The sequence below is a fragment of the Annulohypoxylon truncatum genome (assembly GCF_022578515.1).
Source record: "Annulohypoxylon truncatum strain CBS 140777 unplaced genomic scaffold F4807scaffold_7, whole genome shotgun sequence".
NCBI classification, from domain to species: Eukaryota; Fungi; Ascomycota; class Sordariomycetes; order Xylariales; family Hypoxylaceae; genus Annulohypoxylon; species Annulohypoxylon truncatum.
In genome coordinates this window covers 607,312-622,834 of record NW_025953793.1, presented here as the reverse complement: position 1 = coordinate 622,834, position 15,523 = coordinate 607,312, and the positions used below count along the sequence as shown (strand labels likewise).

Below are 15,523 nucleotides of genomic sequence, written 5' to 3'. Positions count from 1 at the left end.
GCGGATCCCAACGTGTATAAAAGTATCCATAGGTACAGGAATATTAAGGAAGCCGGTGCCCTCATCTGCGACGACTTGCTGCTGCACATCCCGTCATATTATTTTTCTGACAGGCACGACAGACCCCGGCCCCCAAAAAGCTGCCAACCCGTTCAGCCCGCCAATCCCCAATCCTCCAACCTACGCCAACCTAAAAGCAATCAAAGGTCAATCAGGTTAATCAACCGCGACGCGCACGAACCACCATTAGAGAAAGTGTCAAAAAGAGCAGATAATCTGCAACCTGCAATCCACTCTTTTTTAACCACACGAAGACCTCTGATTTGAGAGTTTTCAACCATTTCCCCAGAGCCTCTTTTAGGTAACTATTCACTGCCGACTCTCCGGTTTCTCTACCTCCGGTACACCGTAAACGCCATCAAGTCCTACGACGCGGGATATTTTCTTGTTCGACTCTATTCTCAAGTCGACCATTCAACCGTTCAATGCTTAGTTTTTAATTCTACTGAGCTTTATTCAACCCGTTCGTCTATTTTCATTACCACGGAACTCATGAAAAAGAACTGTCGCATCGCAGATCGTTGGCATCGCGATATTACCTGCAGGGTATGTGCCTTTTCTTTTTTTTTGGTTCAATTATTCTATCTATTCATCTACAACATCAAGTTTGCTTTCGCGCCATCATTATACGCAACCTTGTACACGTCTCTGCTCGTGCATCCCTCTCACAGTTGAGTTGTGGTCTCTCACCGTGTCCCCAATATATATATTTGAACCGTTCCCACACCCTGCAACCTTTCATGATCACTGTCGCGGATGAGATGATCATGATATAACCTAGCTGTCTCCATCAAAATCAAAGTCGCCTTTAACCATCAAGTGCAAGTGCTTACTTGAATACGATGTTCTTGGGGAAGCGCATAAATGTCATTAGGAGACTTAGTCATCTAGGGAAGACTGGTGTCGTATTGGCTACAGGCTACACAGTAACATGGCTGGCCAATCACAATAGCCCTTTTGACTCATATGCGGCTTACAAGAGATGTGCGAGTTCAAGATCCGAAGTTCCACATTGAAGATCCCCCGTCTCAGCCAGCATTCGTTTACACCTAATGCGCTAGATATATATACAAAAGGTTATGCAATGCTAATACGGACTTATAGACCGCTATTATGAGCTGAACCCCTGCATGGTACTGGCCCCCGTAGCCTCGGTGTGACTTGCGAAGATGACGTCCAGGTAAGATTTTCGTACCCTCTCATGATATAAATCAAGAAATCCAAGCTGACACATGGATTGTATCATAGGCTCGATCGTCTCGTTACGTAAGTAACTATGAATTATTTCCTGCTCACTCATAGCCTCAGCCAAAGATAACTATGGTGGTTTTGATTCAATCTGCATCGGGTTGCTTCATGCGGTGCGATGTCTAACAACTAACTTTTCGATAGGATCCTTGAGACAGGAAGTACGAAGTTGATAAAGGATACTGCCGTCAACCAACTAGCAGACTGGCAAAAACAGCATCCCGAGGAATTATTTAACCTATTATCGAGAGTAGTTCCTTATCTCCGCCACAAAGATTGGGATACTCGAGCCACTGCAGCTAAGGCTCTTGGCAAGATCATTGAGAATGCTCCTTTCTATGATCCTAATGAGGACGAAGATCACACCACAGCAAAGAAAGAAGAGCCTAGTGGGGAAAATGGTTTCATAAAAAAGGAAGAAGACGACATTTCACCCGTATCCTCAGATGAGTACTTCAAGCCTGAGACATTAGATGTCTCGACAGTACTCAAATATGGTAGAGAACTGTTGAGAACAGGAAACGTAGATTATGGTCTTGCGAGTCTTGAGCCCCAAGCTCGACTTTCTCACCAAAAGAAAACCCTCACGGGTCGACTTGGATTACTAGGCAGACCCTTCGAAGATGAGGAAATACCGATCACGGCTGAGAAATCAGCCAGTCCTTTTACGCCACAAGATCCTAACCCCACAAATGGGCTAACTCGTCAAGACAGTATCGCTAGTATTCCGTCCGGTCAACCAGCTGAAGAGTCTGGTTTGAGTGCTCGGCAGCTGAACGTTCTGAAACGAAAACGAAAAAGAGATGCGCAAAAGGCAGCGCAAGGGAAGAGTGGGTTCGGTGACTTGTCTATACGCCGCACCTACACCGCAGGGTCGGATCTGCTCGATGACACCCCCATGCTGGACGCTGATTCAAAAAAGGGCGGGAAAGCGGATTATTTCAGTCTCGACCGGCCAGCTGACGTTGACGAGGACACCAAAGTTGTTTCCGAATTCAAAGGCCCTGCTGTTCCCATCAAGCCGGAAATCGAGACAGAGGATGAACTTGAGGGATCAGAATGGCCGTATGAACGTCTCTGCGAGTTCCTCAAAATCGACATATTTGATGCACAATGGGAGACACGTCATGGTGCTGCATTGGGTCTACGAGAGATCCTCCGCGTGCATGGCGCCGGAGCAGGTCGGTTACGAGGAAAGTCGAGGGCTGAAAACGATGCGCTTAACAGAAAATGGCTCGATGACATGGCCTGCCGGCTCTGTTGCGTTCTTATGCTAGACAGATTCACCGACTATGCTTCTGATACATCTGTTGCACCGATCCGAGAGACTGTCGGACAAACTTTAGGTTCCTTCCTAAAGCACGTACCGCCCCAGTCTGTTTACAACATCTACCGCATTTTATTGAGAATGGTGATGCAGCAGGACCTGGATCTAGACAGGCCTGTCTGGCCTGTTTGCCATGGTGGCATGGTGGGCTTACGGTACGTTGTTGCTGTACGGAAGGATTTACTACTACAACACAACGACATGATCGATGGCATAGTTGAAGCCGTTATGAAAGGCCTCAGTGACAACGATGACGACGTCCGATCCGTCAGCGCGGCAACATTAATTCCTATAGCCCAAGAATTCGTCACGCTCAAACCGATAGCACTCGACGAGATGATTAACATCGTATGGGAAAGTCTATCCAGTTTAGGCGACGATTTGAGTGCTAGCACTGGTAAGATTATGGATCTCCTAGCTACTCTTTGCAGCTTCCCGGCGGTCCTAGAGGCAATGAAGAATTCAGCAGAGCAAGATGAGGAGAGATCTTTCACTCTCTTAGTACCACGACTCTATCCATTTCTACGTCACACCATCACTTCAGTCCGTCTTGCTGTCTTGAAGGCCTTGATGACTTTTGTCAATCTTGGCGTAGAGTCTCAAGGCTGGCTCGATGGTAGGATTCTTCGACTGGCATTCCAAAACATACTTGTGGAACGTGACCAAGAGACCCTCAACATGTCTATAGAGCTATGGGCCGCTCTAGTCAGATGCTTGGCTAGGGACCCCGAGCACCTCGCGCGCGAATTTGCGCCTCATATCGATGCTCTTATGCAGCTTACTCTGCATCCTGTGGGTGTATCTCGACATCCTATACCTATGAATGGTACGCTCTTCCTCAAGCCCTCAGGGGGCACTTATTCCGTGCCTGGTTTCGCTCCTCCAGTTTCACGCAAGGGCTCCGAACCAGACGGAGAGCGCGCTACGAAGAGGCGAAAGAAATCGACCAAAATTGACGACCCGCTTCCCACAACTCACTCCCACGACCTCGATGGTCATATGATGCAGGGAGACGTGGATCTCGTTGGCATGGATACCCTTATTCGCTCTCGAGTATCAGCTGCCGCGGCGATGGGGTTGATTATGTCCTTTGTGCCTATCCAACATCTGGATTCTTTCGACGCCACGCTCGTGCCGGGACTTACATCGTCATATTCATCAACACAGCTCGCCGCGTGCATCGTGATCGATGAGTATGCTCGAAGCTCTGTTGCTTCTCAACCCAAGGCGCCAAGATATGCAACTGCGCTACAGAAGATCATAGATTTCGACCGACCTTTCCAATATCGCGATCTGGTTAGCTATGTGCAACGGGTACGATCGCAATGCCAACAACTCATGAATCTCTTTAGGGATCATGGAAAGGTGCCTCAACACAAGCTTCCAGCTCTTGCTGTCGTTGTGCAAGGCGAAGCAGAAGCAGGGCCAGGTGCTTTCTCTCTTTCCACAGCTGACAAGTGTGTTAACGACGATTTCGAACGACTAAAGAAGGCCATGGCACCAGCGCAACGCTTGATTGCCAGCCAGCAGCTCTCTGAAGTCCGAGCTACCACATTAACAGCGATCGAGGAAGCTAAAGCTGTCAAGGAGACGCGTGATGTTCGTATCAAGGCGGCAGCGGCATGTGCTTTAATAGCAATGAAAGTGCTACCGAAGAAGCCAAGTCCGCTAATCAAGGCTATCATGGATAGCATCAAACTCGAAGAAAATCAGCAGCTCCAGACCCGCTCCGCTGACACGATTGGTCGGTTGGTCCAACTATTCACAGAGAAAGGTCGTCGAGGTCCTGCAGACAAGGTTGTCTCCAATTTAGTCAAATTCTCTTGTGTCGAGGTAGCCGAAACTCCCGAGTTCCCAGTTCACGCAACGAAGACCAATGTCATACTATCGATGCAGAAAGAAGAAGACCGAGTTGACCATGGCTCTGATGCCGCTAAATTCGCTCGGGAAGCTAAGGGTGCTCGTATAACCCGAAGGGGAGCAAAAGAGGCTCTTGAAATTCTCTCCCGCACCTTCGGCGCAGACATATTTAACATAGTCCCAAGCCTGAGAACATTTATGGAAGATCCTCTAATCAAAGCTTTCTCGGGAGAATTGCCTGCCGAGGCGAAGGATCCTGAAAGCACATTCGGCCAGGAAATTGTAGACGCCATGTCAGTCATCCGGACCATGACGCCAACCTTGGATAAGTCACTCTATCCGTTTGTCATGCAACAGGTTCCGCTCATTATCAAATCGCTTCATTCCGAACTTTCTGTGTTCCGATACATGGCCGCGAAATGCCTGGCAACTATTTGCAGCGTCATTACTGTTGAGGGCATGACTGCGCTTGTAGAAAAGGTTCTACCTTCAATCAATAATCCCGTTGATTTACACTTCCGCCAGGGTGCAATAGAAGTCATCTACCACCTGATTGCTGTCATGGGCGACGGCATCTTACCTTACGTCATCTTCCTGATTGTACCCGTCCTAGGTCGCATGAGCGATTCGGACAACGACATTCGCCTAATCGCAACTACGTCTTTCGCTACGTTAGTTAAATTAGTGCCGCTTGAGGCCGGCATACCCGATCCTCCCGGTCTCTCGGAAGAGTTATTGAAAGGTAGGGACCGCGAAAGGACATTCATTGCCCAACTCCTTGATCCCAAGAAAGTCGAACCGTTCAAGATCCCAGTCGCAATCAATGCCGAGTTACGTTCATACCAACAAGAGGGTGTCAATTGGCTTCATTTTCTCAATAAGTATCACCTGCATGGTATTCTTTGCGACGATATGGGCCTCGGGAAAACTCTACAAACTCTCTGTATCGTCGCGAGCGATCACTACAACAGAGAAGAGGAGTTCAAGAGGACCGGCGCTCCAGATGTGCGGAAACTCCCGTCTCTTATTGTCTGTCCACCGACGCTTTCAGGCCACTGGCAGCAAGAGCTGAAGACCTTCGCGCCATTCTTGAGTGTCACTGCTTTCGTGGGACCTCCTGCAGAGCGAAGAGCGAAGGCCGTTCAGTTCGCATCAACTGACATCGTCATTACCTCCTACGAAGTCTGCCGTAACGATTCCGAGTATCTCGAGAAGCAGAGTTGGAATTACATCGTACTCGACGAAGGTCACTTGATCAAGAACCCCAAAGCAAAGATTACCCTTGCTGTCAAGAAGTTCGCGAGCAACCATCGTTTGATCCTAACTGGCACGCCAATTCAGAACAATGTCCTAGAGCTTTGGTCTCTCTTCGACTTCTTGATGCCTGGCTTCCTTGGGGCCGAAAAGGTGTTCTTAGATCGATTTGCAAAACCCATCGCTGCTAGTCGTTTCAGTAAGGCTTCGTCAAAGGAGCAAGAAGCCGGCGCATTAGCAATCGAGGCTTTACACAAGCAGGTCCTGCCATTCTTGCTTCGCCGCCTAAAAGAAGAAGTTCTTGACGACCTTCCCCCTAAGATCCTTCAGAACTACTACTGTGATCTTAGCGATCTACAGAGGAAGCTTTTCGAAGATTTTACCAAGAAGCAGGGTAAGAAGCTCACAGAAGAAGCGAGCAAGGAAGATAAAGAATCCAAGTCACACATCTTCCAAGCATTGCAATATATGCGGAAGCTTTGCAACTCTCCGGCGCTCGTCATGACGCCAAGCAACAGACTCTATGACGACACCCAGCGTTTCCTTGCCAAGCAGGGAACCAGTATAGAGGATCCGGTGCATGCCCCCAAGTTGACCGCTCTCAAAGACCTGTTAGTTGATTGTGGCATTGGAATTGAGGGTACTGATTCCAACGATCCCCTCTACCAACCTATCAAACCACACCGTGCCTTGATATTCTGTCAAATGAAAGAGATGCTTGACATGGTCCAAAATACAGTATTAAAGCGCATGTTACCCTCCGTTTCGTACCTGCGCCTCGACGGCTCGGTCGAGGCGAACAAAAGACAGGATATCGTGAACAAGTTCAACAAGGATCCTTCCTACGACTGTCTACTTCTCACTACTAGTGTTGGTGGGCTGGGTCTCAACCTTACGGGAGCAGATACTGTCATTTTTGTCGAGCATGACTGGAACCCTCAACGAGATTTACAAGCTATGGATCGTGCCCACCGAATCGGACAAAAGAAGGTCGTCAACGTGTACCGGCTGATCACGAGAGGTACTTTGGAGGAGAAGATCTTGAGGTATGGATAAACATCTACGTCGGCTCAACTATTGCTAACTTTTGAAACAGCCTTCAAGCATTTAAGATAGATGTTGCATCTACCGTAGTGAATCAACAGAATGCTGGCTTAGTAAGTTGCCGCCCCCCTACCGTGCTTAAAATGGCTATTAACTCACCTCTGAAGGGAACTATGGACACGGACCAAATACTCGATCTCTTTAGTCTAGGCGATTCGGGACCTAACTTGTTATCTGATAAACCTAAGAATACGGTTGAGGGACGTGAGGAGGATATGGTTGATGTCGAGACGGGAGATGTGAGAGCTCCAGGTAAAAAGGCATGGGCGGATGACTTAGGAGAGCTCTGGGATAACCGCCAATATGAGGAAAGCTTCGATTTAGACGGCTTCCTCAAGACGATGACATAACGAACGGGAGTCGAAGACAAATGGGCCATGATGAGGGTTAGCATCAAGGGTGGCCTTGGTATTTATGATATGCCTTTAGGCGAAGCCCCTAAGCCTTGTGCTGTGTATAATTGTATTATAAGGGGGTGAAGCCAACGAAACGATGCATCCATTTTCCTCCAGAGAGGAATTGGCTGAATATATTGACTTTTCTAAATGACCTTTTTTAACAATGTGACTCGAGCTAAAAATGGACATACAGCTCCTGATTATCTAAATACCCAAGTACCAACCTTCTATCACATAACAACATTGTGATAAGCTCAATCTTCGAGTGCAGTAGTATAGTAGCAAAAGAACATAGGTACGATCTACATTCGAAGGCAATGGACGTCCTTCAAAAGCTGGCTTAACGACGATATTAAAACTTAAAAGTCCTGTATTCAAGACACATGGCTTTATTATTCATTTCTGAGCACGTGGCATCTAAGCAATATCGGCCGCTTGTCGTGAAATACGTAACGTGACTGGCTACCAGGGACTAGTCGCAGCTACCTCGACACACTCACTTCTCCGTACGGAGTCCCGCTTATTTCGGCGCCGCATAACATCGGCCGGCACCGGTACTTCCTAAATAGGTAAAATATTCGGAGATGTGCATTCGGCTCAGCCGACCTTGCCGATGTCTTACGAAATTACTTCGCATTCCCTCGTATCGTAGATTGAGCTACCCCTATCTCATGCTTCATTCTAGATAATTGACTGCCAATTGATACCTTACACTTGGGATTCTACGGGACGATGGAGAATCTACGTAATACTCTGATTAGATCGAATAGCAACGTGTCTAACTCTAAACTTAACTCTAGATGTTTAGAGGCCCAGTTACATCGTCTACGGCGTAAACGGCGACCCTTATCCAGTCGAATCCCAGCCGCGTGTTCATATCCATCGAATAAATTTCCGCGACGTACAACCCGTCCTTTTCTCCGGCCTTCTTCTCCGCCTCTCTGTGCGCCGCGACCGCGTTGTTCACCCACCAAAAGTCGTCTAGCGGCGTGCGGATCTCTTCGCAAACTGCTGAGTGTTTTAGGAACAGCGCCCCAGCATGGTCGTTAGCGAGCCGTCTATCCGTAAACGTGGCAAGCGGCAGCCGTTGGAGCTCGAGATCGCCAGTCTGGTCGCCGACTACTTCGCTACACATTTGTATGTCACCTTCTACACTGTCTCCTTCATCTTCGTCTAGAGGCTGTCGGGGGGTCTCGCTCGTGCTACGGGTCATGAACTCGCATTCCACGATGAAATGCGGGAGCGCGGGCCGCTTGGCAGACCATTTCTTCGACCTCCGCTCCTTTTTAGTGAGGTTCCGTAGTTCTACGAGGTGCCTGTCTACCCAGAAGACGCGCTCCTCGCCAGTACTTAACTTGACCTCGGCCTTGAGGAGTTTGAGGGGCGTGTATTCAAAAATATTCCTACGGACTACGCCGGCGACGTCGCCTTCGAAGTTTTCATACTGTGTGAGTTCTAGGAGCTTTGCGTTGGCCTGTTCACGGTCCGTGAAGGACTTTGGGAATTGTGTGGCATGGTCGCGAATATCACCGTTCCGTGCAATGTTCTGTGCATTGTTTGCTATGTAGATGGGGTACTCGAATTTGTGATGTCCCACTATCGTGTTCCGCCGTAAACCTTCCGGCGTGTGCTCACCATCTGAAAGAAGCAAATTGTCTCGTCCGTCTTCAGCCTCCGCCTCCGCGTCAGTTGTTTCCGAAGGTGAATTTACTCTATTAGTTTCGTCAGTACCTGGGTGATCATATTGAGTTTGTATTTGTATCTTACGTTTCTTCGCGAGGCTAAAGTCAGGGCGCTGTCTTTTGTTGTTCTTGTTGTGTGAAGACATCTCTGCGGGATTGGCATCCTTGCTAATGCCAGCTGCCATGATCTCGAGCCATAGTTTGTCTGCCTTCTCGGAGATTTTCTTCTTGAGCGCATCGTCCTCGACCGACTCTACCACAGCACTGTGAAATGCCACATACTTGGCATTCTTCGCCAGTGTGTTAAAGCGGTCAATCATGTTCTTACGCGCTGTCTCTGGCTGTAATGAAGTTAGAAGATGGCCACCCAATTCCATTTCCATGCGATTTCTATTAAGTTCTCTTAGAGGACATACCTTAGCAGTCTCCTTATCAGTTGGCTTGTACTGAGCTAGACGAACATGTAAGTATAAGTGCAAATACAAATTTACGTCAAGGATAAGCTTTGAATAGGGGGATAGAGGAGGAGAACCACTTACGTTTCTTCTCCTTCTCCTTCTTAGACTCCTTTGACTTCTTAGCCTGTGAAATATAAGTGTTAGAAGACTTCTAACGGAGTTCCTTAATTTATCTCTATAAATAGGTACTAACCTTGGTCTTGGCTGGGGCTTTAGCATTCGCTTTGCCACCAGTTGCGTCGCCGTTGTTGTCTGAAGGGGGAGTGTCTTCTTCGCGGAAACGATCGGGCTCGGACTCGTAATCAACGTCATCGGACTCTTCATCCTTGTCACCTTGAGTGTTGCTACCGATGGCCTTATCATCGACCTTAGCTATATGTCTCTCAGGTAAGCGCATGTGCGATGAAATCAATTGCATAATAGGATTATGATATAGGAGACGCTTACACTTCTTAGTGGGTGATGCGCTATCACCAGGAGCTGAGACCGAAAGGTCTCGCTTCTTAGCCGAACTTGCTGGTGAATCCATGTTGAGGGGCGCGCGCTTCTTAAAATCGATTGGGGGTCTCTGTTGAATGATAGATACACTATTTCTGCCTTGTTCCAGTGAAGAGATACTCAAGGAAGAACGTTTGATTCTGAGGCGACTGAGACTGATGCTGGAATCATCGATCTGGTTTTGGGAGAAGTCAGAAATTTTTCTTGGTGGGGGGCAGCGTAAAACAAGGGCTTCAAGCGTAGCTTACCTCGTCCTCCGCTGTTTTTTTAGTTTGCGGCTGAGCTTCTGCAGACGCGGCTTGTCCTGTTGTCTCTTGTAATGGGGGGCATGGGCCGCCCTTGTTCTGTCTCTGGACCGTCTCGGACCCGTCCTCGGTATGCCGGTCTCCACTTTTCCCGTTACCATGGCTAACCTCATTGCCGGGGCCACGGCTGATGCGCAGAGAGTGAGCGCTACTGGATCCAGGGCTCTCTTCAAGATTACTGTCTTCTTCATAGATGAGTCGAGCATGTCCTCGGCTAAGCGAATCTGGAGGATTGTTGCCTCGGCGGCGTCTGGCTTCTTTCTCCATTTCTTCCTCGTCTGAAGCGCGATGTTGCCCCGCTGCGTTCTCCATTGTGTTTTCCTGGTTAGGTCATAGTCGGGGCGATCATGACCATACAACTAAGGAAATAAACGTCTCAAAAAAAGATACCTGTACCTAGTCTATCTGAGTAGAGATAAGACTTTGTGTTCTATCGTATGTTGGTATGTAGGATATGAAGGTCTGATTGTCCCCGAGAAGCTAAGAGACGGCTCAGAAGGAGGAATGATATGAGGTGTGAAGGATTGTAAAGTATTTAGACCTCGGATTGAAGATCCAACCGACCAATGGGTGATGTGTGGTAGGTACAAGAGGGGCGGTAGATGTGATGGTAGAAAATAAGGTGAAAGGGGACTCGATTAAACTAAAGTTTGCGATGAAGCGCGAGGATCACTGGCGTTTGACCTAAGGGAAAACTTGTAGGTCAAAGTTATCTAAGGAATGGAAGAATTTGCGTAGGAACCTGAGAGAAGTGGTAGAATGGGTTGAATCTAGGTTGATCCGTGTAGAGATAGGTTGAACGGATGGTAGAAAGAATGGACCATGAGATAAATTCTTGATGGAGGTGAAATTGAAATGAACTCGCACACATCTAGTAAAGTCATAGGCTATCTACTTAGTAGGTAAGACAAGAGAAGTACCGAGTCTTCTATGCTAATACCAGGGCAACTTCCATCCGTGGATACTTTCTAACGACCTATTATAGCTGGGACACCCGGTATTGGATGTTGTTTCCTTGGTGAAACTATCGTCAATGGCATCTCTGAAGACGTAGCTGATCATAGTATCCAACGGTGGGAAGGAACTAAAAGGTTTATTAATTTGAAGAGTACCCTTGGGTATATTGAATTCCGTTGAAAACCCCTTTGAAACATTGGACGACGATGAACATATCAAGGAGGGCGCCGAAATAAGGTGTAAGTTGTGACTACCTACACAGGGGTACCTACCTAGGTATCGGTTAATTATATGGAAGGTATAAGAGGCGTCGACATGATCTTAAGTGAAAAGAGTTAGGGAGAGATACGGATAGGAATAAGACTGCTTTCCTACGTTTTTTAATGAGCATACAAATCACAGGAAACTTCATATGATACATAAGGATTAATCAATTCTAAAGGAAGGCGAGAATGTAGACAAGAAACCATAGAGATGGCTTGCTACGATGAAAGGAATGGTGAAAAGAATGATTACGGAATAATGTACCTCGAAAGCCTTATGGTGGGCATATCAAAGAGCGAAATAATCAGGTCTACAAGGGAGAAAACATTTAGTTCACGAAAGTTAAATAGGCACGTTCATGTGGTATTATTCATCTGTATTCATGGGTATCTATGATCATGAGACTAATTGAGAAAGGACACCATTAATGAGATGTCTTCAATAAGCCGAATTAGCATTCGATCATTTGGGTTTGGGCCTTGCCTTGAATGATTTCAAGGGGTCATTCCTACGGCCACCTATCCTCCTGCCCCTGCCTTTAGAAATCCTGCCTTTTCTGCCCTTTCCGTCAAGTACCTTCTTGAAAGGTACAAATCCAACCTCATTTGGAGTGATTGCTTTTTTCCCATCCTTGGGCAACAGATAATCAGGTACGTGTTTCAAATGAGGCTGACTTCGCGTTGTTCGAAGTTCAACGTCATGCCGAAGGTGGCGGACTTCCAGGGGGTTCTCCTCAAAGTGTCGCTTTAGGCTTTCGCTCTTGAGTAACTCTTGTTTGAGTTCTCGTAGTCTTGCTTCGCGAACAGCAACCTTCGTAACAGCTCTCAGAGCGTCATTCAATCGATAACGGAAAGCCTCAACTGCCTTCATATCAAAATTATACGGTTTGACTTCACGGCCTTTCTTTTCTTGCTGCTTAATAATCTTAGATAACACCTTCTCGTCATTCTCCGCTGTGTCGATACTGGTAGGCATGTGTTTCCGAAACTTTTCTTTCGGAACGACAAAAGACAGAGCCATGCCCGTCTGCCCAGCGCGTGCGGTCCGTCCAATCCTGTGCAGGTAAGAGCGAGACGACAGTGGGAGGTCAAAGTTTATGACTATTGCGACATTTTGGAAGTCGATCCCTCGAGATACACCGTAATTCTTGTCGCGTCGTGAAGACTTGCGCTTTTTCGCCGATGAAGCAACGACCGGGGGTTGATCATTATTGACTGGCGCTCCGCTGCTGGCATTGCCACGACTGCTATCCGCAATATCTTCATTGGCCGCGTCGGATTGACCTTTCTCATTGCCTATCACCTCGTTCTCATCAGAGGCGATGATAATGTTGTAAACACCTCTGTTAAACTCTTCCACTGCATGAATCCGACAATTGACGGGTAATTCGGAATTCAAAAGACAGCTTCGTATTCCGAATTGTTCGAAAAACAATTTCAATCGGTAGCATCGATCGACATCGCTAACAAATATAATTGCCTTTCCTTTGATCAACTCTAGCTTTATCATGCAATAAATGAGAAGAAATTTCTCGTCCTCGCCGCACCTGTACATTCATTAGTTGTATGACCATATATGTGAGTTATTCGATCATACTTGACAATGTATTGCGAAACTCCTCCTCCATCCTCGTCGGGCTCCTCCAAATCTAGGATAGTAGGGTTTCGACAGAAGAGCCCCTTCAGAGTGTCAACTTCGGGGGTCAACGTTGCGCTCATAAGAGTCGTTTGTAAGCCCTTTGGTAGTGACGAGGCGACATTTTGCAAATCTTCATCATAGCCGTATGACAAGACAAGGTCTGCTTCGTCCAAAACAAGGTGAGTTAGTCTTTCCAAGGATAAGGCGGAATTCTTGATATTGTGCCATGCTCTCGAGGGGGTTGCGACTACAACATCGGGCGAATCCGAGAGGACGGCGCGCTGGGCAGCATCAGAGAGCTTATCGGACAATTTGGAGACTTTGATTTCCCTCGAACAAAAAGATGTGAGGGACTCGAGCACTTTGGCGACCTGAGTCACTAGCTCATTAGTTGGGACTAGAATTAGGGCGGCGGTGTAAGAGTCTGAAGACGTCTAATTCAAGGTTAGCCTTCTGCTCGCTGCACAATGTGACTTCAAGTGTAAGGTAGGTTCACACCTGTTTTCGTTTAAGAATGGCCTGGAGAAGAGGTAGAATGTATGCGGCAGTCTTCCCCGAGCCAGTTTTTGCCTTTGCTAATACATCGCAGCCTTCAATGGCTAGCGGTATAGCCTTGCTCTGAACCAAAGTCGGCGTGTGCCAACCCTGGTGGGCTGTGGCTTGGAGAAGTCTACTGTCGAGACCGAGGTCTGCGAATGTGTTTATAGAAGGGGTTTCTTCGATGGTGGGTGCCTCTATTTTTGCGATTGAGACCGGCTCGTCGTTCTCGTTTAGCTTGCGCTTCATGATGTAGGAATTGCGAAGACGTTGGACTTGAAGATTTGGCGATGATCGCTCACTCGTTGCTAGATCTTCCTGATCTTCTAAGTGGGCTTCGCAAGTTCAATGTTCCATGGTTGGAAAAATAAGTTGTTATCTTATCGCTTATCGTTCGGATTCTGGAATAACTATTTTACCTGGAATACAACATACTAACCGTATATGTACCTATCGGATCTTGAGGCTATGCATATAATGGGCTATATGTACTTAGCACTATTATTGCTTACATACAAGCGACATATTCTATTACGACTCTGCGACTTGTAACCTGCAAGTAACAAGCATTTCATCTCTATCGACATTCGGCAGTTGAAATTGGCGCATCCAACCCCCACAGTCGATTCGAGGATTTCAAGTCAACCGAGATGGTCTTGGTAATCTTGGCTTTGGCAGGCTGTTAGCTCGATCAATTGGTCAGCATCGCGGGCGCCGCACCAACAAAGGCCAAGACGTTTTGGCCAAGAATACCCCTACAAACCTCTACTCTCATAACTGGTGCGACGATCTCTCTCGCCTCCTAAGCTCCTCTCCTCTTCTGTGGCACCTTATCTCTACCGTGTTTGTTAGTGAAGCCTAGCCTCAGCATCTATCTATCTCTTTAATGGTCTAGTTTCCCTACGAGGTTACAGAGCAAATTGCCATTCGATTATCAAGAGTTTCATCAACCTTGCTAGATGGATAAAACGATCCACGACGTGACGCCTTGCGCTTTGTAGTAAGGTTGATGTGATGGCTATCTACAATCCAGTCGTCGCTATCAGTCTTGTTGAGTCCCAACTCAGTGCGAATGTGCCCGAGCGTTATAAGAGCCACTGCAATTTCGGAGACCTTTTACCATATCTCGGAGCGGGCTAGACAGCATGAGCTAGGATCCAGTCCGCATGTGGAGGTTCAAGGTCTTTGGCCTACTCGTTAGAGAAAATACGCTTGAGTGTGCTCGTCACTACTAGGGATTGAACCTTGTCTTTCGTGGGGAGTAGTGTAGTCGCAGAGAGAGGCCTGAGAAAGATTCCGAGAGACTTGGCTCATTCACCGTTCGCTTGAAGCGTCCTCATCTTTTGACTATCCTACCTATGGTGATACTAGGTATGCGCTTGGTATTGTCAATCACTTTCGCAATTGAGGTCGAGAAAGACAGCCCAGAACTCATCGCACGAATCCGAAGTAATCGTTGTAAACGCCAAGTACTAACTATTAATAGCATATTGGGTTTGTTGTTTCTGTCTTGTCTTAGCTATTTCTAGATGCGATGATCGCTGATAATATTCCTCTTGGCATTCACATTTTCTCCGGAGACGAGACGAGCGGTTCGAGATTGAAGTTATCTTTGGGGAAATCCCCGGACGGCTTGGCTTAGATTGTTTCTGTTTCAATACTCTTGTTTGTTTCTTCGGCGCAGGGGTATTTGACGAGAATAATAGGTCACGTGCCACGGCTCCCGAGTCCAACAAGCGGCGGTTTCATGTGTGATCGGTGCTGAAACCTCGCCTGGGACTACGTACGCTTCCATGATAACCCCGGACCCCGTGTATTAGATCGATCGTAGTCAACAAGCTACGCCTTGAGGCATTTTCACAACCGCGGTCTTTGGGAGTTATCTTGGCTAAATACCACCGTTGAAGCACCTCGAAGTAGCCGCAACGGTCCA

The 15,523-nt window shown here is 47.4% G+C and overlaps 3 protein-coding genes across 3 annotated transcripts; 1 reads left to right on the top strand and 2 right to left on the bottom strand.

Annotated features, from left to right (window-relative positions):
• Positions 1 to 919: 919 nt before the first annotated feature.
• On the top strand, positions 920 to 7,399 carry F4807DRAFT_366827 (uncharacterized protein). Its single transcript, XM_047995639.1, has 5 exons — positions 920 to 1,240; positions 1,309 to 1,326; positions 1,453 to 6,795; positions 6,846 to 6,906; positions 6,961 to 7,399. Exons 1-5 carry the CDS (start codon positions 1,230 to 1,232, stop codon positions 7,201 to 7,203), a joined length of 5,676 nt encoding a protein of 1,891 aa, XP_047856848.1. The 5' UTR covers positions 920 to 1,229; the 3' UTR covers positions 7,204 to 7,399.
• Positions 7,400 to 8,047: 648 nt separating this feature from the next.
• On the bottom strand, positions 8,048 to 10,506 carry F4807DRAFT_457826 (uncharacterized protein; the record flags this gene model as incomplete). Its single annotated transcript, XM_048001101.1, has 6 exons — positions 8,048 to 9,274; positions 9,350 to 9,384; positions 9,473 to 9,515; positions 9,585 to 9,763; positions 9,839 to 10,064; positions 10,138 to 10,506. 6 exons carry the CDS (start codon positions 10,504 to 10,506, stop codon positions 8,048 to 8,050), a joined length of 2,079 nt encoding a protein of 692 aa, XP_047856847.1.
• A 1,270-nt stretch (positions 10,507 to 11,776) lies between these two features.
• Positions 11,777 to 13,940, bottom strand: F4807DRAFT_415612 (DEAD-domain-containing protein). Its single transcript, XM_047997059.1, has 3 exons — positions 13,552 to 13,940; positions 13,012 to 13,487; positions 11,777 to 12,961 (listed from the first exon to the last, which is right to left on the bottom strand). The coding sequence occupies exons 1-3, from the start codon at positions 13,837 to 13,839 to the stop codon at positions 11,878 to 11,880; spliced, it is 1,848 nt and encodes a 615-aa protein (XP_047856846.1). The 5' UTR covers positions 13,840 to 13,940; the 3' UTR covers positions 11,777 to 11,877.
• Between the last annotated feature and the right edge of the window lie 1,583 nt (positions 13,941 to 15,523).